General features: G+C 34.3%; 1 protein-coding gene across 10 annotated transcripts in view; it reads right to left on the bottom strand.

The window, feature by feature from the left end:
- Positions 1–1,312: 1,312 nt before the first annotated feature.
- The window catches only part of unc-13, a 51,573-nt gene continuing 46,639 nt past the window's right edge, over positions 1,313–6,246 (bottom strand). For all 10 annotated transcript variants that reach the window (XM_036814818.3, XM_070997157.1, XM_070997160.1 and 7 more), the window contains 9 exons: positions 5,964–6,245; positions 3,714–3,935; positions 3,466–3,632; positions 3,112–3,403; positions 2,695–3,052; positions 2,050–2,148; positions 1,828–1,990; positions 1,638–1,764; positions 1,313–1,575 (listed from right to left, as the gene is read on the bottom strand). In XM_036814818.3, the coding sequence (XP_036670713.2) occupies positions 1,414–1,575; positions 1,638–1,764; positions 1,828–1,990; positions 2,050–2,148; positions 2,695–3,052; positions 3,112–3,403; positions 3,466–3,632; positions 3,714–3,935; positions 5,964–6,245 (1,872 nt within the window). In that variant the 3' untranslated portion in view covers positions 1,313–1,413. The remainder of the gene's footprint in view (positions 1,576–1,637; positions 1,765–1,827; positions 1,991–2,049; positions 2,149–2,694; positions 3,053–3,111; positions 3,404–3,465; positions 3,633–3,713; positions 3,936–5,963; position 6,246) is intronic.

The raw sequence follows: 6,246 nt of genomic DNA, 5'->3' as shown, positions 1-6,246 counted from the left end.
CTGACTAATGCCCATTACATGGATAGAACACTTCCCAACACATGCCCATTCTGCCACCACTCCCCAATAGACATCCAACATATCATTATACACTGCCCTTCCTTATCCCAACCCAGATCAGAATCCTTCCAATCACTTAACCCCATCAACACCATCTCAAACCCAACCCCCGACAACATCAAAAAAATCATCACATTTCTTGAAAATGCCCAAATTAAGCTTAAAATTTAAATGTATATAAAAATGCTGTTAATCCCACACCTTAGATGAGCTGAAGGCCTTAGCTGCTAGAGCTCTTAAATTTAGTTAGCCTATAGTTTTAACTCTAAGCTAGCTTTATATAAATAAATAAAATAAATTAATAGGTACAAATCTGTTATTAAAAAAAATAAATCGAGCCCTTCATTTAGAAACAAAAATTTAAAATGATTCCGATTGTAGGAGAAAGTGCTTAAGTAATGGCCACCACTATGTATATTGTAAAGATGCAAATTTTACAAAAAATAATTATAAACTTTTAAAAAAGCCAGGTTTTCAGACAAAAGTTTGCAAAACTGTTTTAAAGAAATAGATTTTCTTATGTGTTTACTAAATAACATTAAATACCTGATTGGATACGTACGAATCTGTGGATGTCATATAATCGCCAAACAATTTGCCCGGATCACAACATCTTGCCTTCAAAGTGATATTAGAAAAGTCGAAATCTAAATAAATTTTTTTTAATCTATGATGAAATGTTGATATTTATTTCGACAATTTAAATACTATTTAAATTTTATTGCAATAGAAAAAAATAAGAATTCATATGGACTTATTGTTTATGTGAAGTATGTATCCTTAACAAATGTTTTCCAGAATTTCCAATTAATATTTATACAGGTACTTATTTACACAAATAGGAATGTGCGTTTAGTGATTTTTAAATGTACAGATGAAAAATGGATTTCGTAACCAAATATGTCTGCGTCTGGCCAGCATTATGTACAAATGTACGAGAGTATGCAGATTTAGAGACGTACGTAAATATGTATTGCCAGAAGTTAGTATGATCATTTTTGTGAAAATCTGAGTGCGAATTTTAATATTGTTAAGGACATTATAATCTTGGAGGTTTGATGTGGGTCATTTCTTAAATGTGACAGATTTATGATACTATTTTAATCGTCACAGAGCATTTCGTTTATAACATACATAGATTTCATAGATAAAGGAATTATATATATATATATATATATTGTATATTTTATGTATGATTTTTTCTATATGAGATTGTTGCCGATAAACAGTTTTCAATAATAACAAAATTAAATTAAATAAATAAAATATAATTTGTTTTGTAAAATAAAATTTTTTGTAATATTTAACATTGAAGGTGTAGTTCTGGAGATTGAGTAGTACGTGCTGCCGTTCTTATGTGCCCATTGTTGGCTCCTGCCTTATTTCAGATTTCAGCTTGACAAATTCCTTGGCTACTTCATCATTATTACGTTGTGACAAAATCCTTAAAATGGTCCAACCAGTCTCATCCATTTCAATACGCCTCATTAAGGGTAACCAGCATGCGACAGAGCCCTTTAAATTATAATATATATATTGTATAAATAAAATGTTATATTTTGAAAAATACTCCAAACCTTTTCCGATATATCTTTTAGTGGAATTACAGCAACGCCTACAAGTCTATCATCACGTGCAAAACAATAGTCCTTAACGCAAATGTGCAACTCAAAAAAGTCTAGCTGCTCCTCATTTCCAATGGTGCTAGAAAGGCATTGTAATACAGTTCACGATTTTAGTACTTATGTTTTACAACAAAATACTTACAAACTAAAAGATTCGTTGTATTTGGGTGACCAATTGTTGGACTTTGACTTTGTAGCGAATTTTCGTTTTTTTTCTTGCAGGTGTGGTCCGATTAGATTAATGTCAACAAATGGTCGAAACATTCCCGACGGTATTTGCCATTTTAGATCATTAGCAGCAACGACTAAGGCAGAGAATACAATATATTAAATACATATTTTTTCAAAATGTAGTTTACTTTACCTTTCACGTTCACTTTATGTTCGCCAGTGCCTGGATGGGAAAATAAGTCTATTTGCACGGAAATTTCGCCGACACTTTCCTCTGCGCTTTCAGGATCAACTGTATTAATTAAAAATGCAATTTAAGCATGAAACTTTTGCATAAATCGCAAGTATAATTTATACAAAATATGTGGCTACAAGGGTTTCTCAATATTCAATTATGTTCGAAAGTTACAGCACCAAAAAGGAATTCTTCTCAAAGCCTCGTGTTTCAAACTGGTAAAACCTCTTTTTATAACTGGTAGCTAGATTTGTGACTACCGGCTATTGTATGATCCAAATATCCTTAACCAAAAGTTTTTATTTTTTAAACTTTTAATAATTTTTAAATTTACTTTGTAACAAATTCAAAGTTTCAAGTTCTAATGGCGCTTCAAAAAAATTGTCAAAAAGAAAAACATTAAAAAAAGGCCAAGACATGGGTGAGCCTTCTTTCGTTTTAACTTTAAAAGGTCTTTGCAAAATAACAAAAATGAAAAATTAACGGCCTAATCGCTTATTTCATTTAGTCATCTGTTGAAAAAAATTATTTGAAAAAATTTGTTAGCTGAGAATATGAAAATAAAAACTTCATTACATTTCGAGCACTTTCAGCTGTACTTACCCTCGTGGACTTGGCTAGATATAAACGTTTTGATTAAGGTGTCGGTCATTTGGGTATATAAACTGAGTGCGTAACGTAGACTTTGCAGTTCAGAGGATTTTTCTAGAAATGTCTTTTTCAGTCCATTGCCACCGGCGTGGAAATATTGTTTTATTGTATCTAAGGCAACGTCAAGCACGGCACATTGTTTTGGTGACAAATTTTTTTCGACTTCCTTCGATATGTCCATTACCCCGCTAAGGGCACTTTTGACATCCTGTTTTCCTGCCATATGGGACTTGAACAATCGTCCCATGTCTTCAATTTTTGCATTGGATGCTAAATTTTTTGCATTGTCAGTAAGGTGCTTAAACATCATCTATTTAAAAAATTATACATCAATTTCACGACCTAAAGATTTATAATCAGTATACGAACGGTTTTATCAGTCATTGGTGGTAAAACAATGGTTTTCTCTAATATTCGCATTACGATCTTCCATAGCTCTTTTAGTAATCTCTTCAGTACGGTTTTTTCACATGACTGGGCATAAAGTGTTAAAGAACCATCAAGTAAATCCATGAGCGGTCTCAAAACTTCATCTGCCTCAACGGCGACGGCGTTCCTTTGAGCTGCTAGGTTACCAGCCGCCAGAGTTCCACTGCCTCCCTTAATAGAAAGCAGCATATCACCTAGTTCTCTCACCGACTGAGTTATTCGTGGCTCCAAACTAAACTCAAAATACAAATTATGTTTACTGTACTGTATGTTTCGGGTCGCAGTATAACCCACCTGATAGCAAATTGTGATGCCAAATCGTCCAACGCCGAGTTAAGATTCTGCTGAAGTTCTTTTAAAATATTGGCTGCATCCTCCTCTAGCTTATCTCCTCCCATTGACTCAAACATCTTTTCCAATTGCACCCTTAGTTGTTGAATATTGTTCATAAGTATGCAAGCCTATAGCCGCAATGGCACAAGAAATGGGTTAATAAAAAAAAGCGCGTAGGTGTTCGATTCTCCGCTTATTTTTCTACTCACAATTCTTTCATCCTTCATATGATCTGGAAACTCTACTTTTACAATATCCGCATAAGCTATAAGCACTTTTACGATTGTTTTAGCAAAACGCCTCATGTAACGTTTCCAAATTTCTGGATCAGGACACTCGAGTTTGCTAACAACATCGAAACATTGCGTCAATTGCGTAAAAACGTCGACAACCGAATTTGAAAAAAGCGCGTGCTCGCTGCTCTTTTGAAACTACAAGATAGACATTGCAGATATTTTATAATTTTAGTATTAGTTATAGTAACGACTATATTTCCTAGGGATTTGCACAAGCACAAGAAAGTAAAAGCAATTGAAGGACCTAAAAAAATAATAAGAAAGAAAACTTCCTTCGGAAAGACAGGACATGCGTGAATTAAACCTTCCCAAAAGTCTTATTTTTTTGCAGGTTGTATATAAGACAGAACGAGCCGGATCAGACAACTATGTCTTATAGCTCCCATTGGAATGATAAAAAAAATGTTTAACTAAAAATTATAACTTCGGTGTTTTTGACATATTAGTAGTAATTTGTAGATATTACTTGCTTTACTATTTCAAAACTTCGAATAAAATTTAACACAAATCGGATTACTATATCATAGTAACTTAGTTTTTGATCCTAACGTGTGGTATTAAATGTTTTGATTAAAGATATCTTCGAGAGTTTGTAATCAAGTTTATTGATATGCAAATAAATATGCTAATAAATTGCTTTGATGCCCTTCGACAGATTTTCATTTAAGGTTTTAATCATATCTTAAGGCGATCACAACCTATGGACTTTTAAGTAATCTATTCACCTCTATTAATAAGGATGAAATTTATAGAATTTTAAAATGCGGGAAAAGAGTTTGGGTAATGCAGTTAAAGAGAGGTTGGAGAGTACGAAGAATAAGAAGATAGAGAGAATTGGGAGAGAACGGAGCTTTAAGAGAAAGAGCTGAGATAAAGGGCGTGCGCAGATGGCGAATGGTCGAACGGTAAAATCTTGGACTTTGGACCCTCGTATAGTGCAGAGGAGACAAGGAGAGGCCGAGGACTAACGGTACCAGGGGGCCTATATAAGCGGGTCCAGTGCTGGAAGCTGGACCAGTCAACAAGGTCAATTGAAATCAAAGTCGAGCAGATACAGCCGTGAAAGTCAGCAAGGAGCAAGATCGCTACGACGAGACGTTCGGAGATTCGGTCGACTGTTGTGAGGTCTGCTCTAGCTACGTCGAATAGTCGTGGCCCCGACGTATCCTGTCGATCCTATAGGATATAGGATATACTTGTTCGATCCAGCTCCTTCCAACTTATGTATTACCTTCAATTGAAATAAGACTTGAGAAGGTTTAACCACGATGCAACCTCGAAAAAAGTAGCAAAGCTGCTTTCATATCTCCATCACCCTTTCGCTCCCTTTAACTGAATAACGGGTATCAATGAACTTGATTATAACGTTCTGCCTTGATATTATTTGTTTGTGAGTTTTTTTAAGACGAATAACGAAAATAAGGCATAACTAATTTTAGCAATGGGTCAGAAAAAAAAAATGATAAAGATCCATGTAAGCGAAGTCGGAGTGCTTTAAGGTTATTTATTAAAGTTAGGGGTAGCATTTTTGACTAGGTACGAACATTTTTATTGATAAAGCAATCAAAATAAAAAAGAATACTATAAAGTTAAGTAAGCAAACGTCCATGATTTTTTTATATGCTTGGATATGTTGTTTTTTTTTGGCTATATTATTTATATTCGTAGGTAAATGTTGAAAGTTAATCGTTAAAAAAAACAAAGTTACTAAAATGTTTCATGATGTCTTGCTTGGCCGGATTTACACGACATACTCTCGCTGATCGAGATTCCAAAATAAAGTCGGATTGCAATTAGTGTAATTGATTTTAGACGTCAGGCTTCTTTGCCGTTAGCATTTCATAAAAGGGAACCGTTAAATAACAACCTGTTAAGGAGGATTTGTTAACTTCATGCGATCGGGCTTTTGCCAACGGAAAAAAATGTTTGATTTCACTTCAAATTTGTTTTTCTTTAACATAATATTTTCAGTTATAAAAACAAAAAATGTAGTTGTCCAATTAAAAAACATTTTTTTTTGATATTCTGAAATTATAAACCCCCAGAATATATATGTGTAGATTACTATGGCTATACTCATTAACAAATATTCCGAATATACGGATTCTATAGTACATCAACTTCAGCTTGCCGAAGCTTATACTTTCATAATAGAGTTCTTACCCCGTCTTTTTTGTCACGTTTAAATGCCCCGTGAAGGTATTCCAATGACACATCGTCATTCTCATTAAGCCACTGCATAACAAAAGGCTCGAACCATGCTGGGTAATCGGGCACCGCACCTTTGTAGGGAGGCACCTCTTTAACGTAATTACTATATAGCCATTTAACTCTAAAGTGAAGATTCATATATGCCGACGACTTGCATAGACGGTGCTGTTCGTGTTCTTCGAGTGCGTACTTCATGTCGACAGCGAAAAGGTGCCACATTGAGGATGCTGATAAC

The sequence above is a fragment of the Drosophila suzukii genome, chromosome 4 (assembly GCF_043229965.1).
Source record: "Drosophila suzukii chromosome 4, CBGP_Dsuzu_IsoJpt1.0, whole genome shotgun sequence".
NCBI classification, from domain to species: domain Eukaryota; kingdom Metazoa; phylum Arthropoda; class Insecta; order Diptera; family Drosophilidae; genus Drosophila; species Drosophila suzukii.
This window is presented reverse-complemented; position numbering and strand designations above follow the sequence as displayed.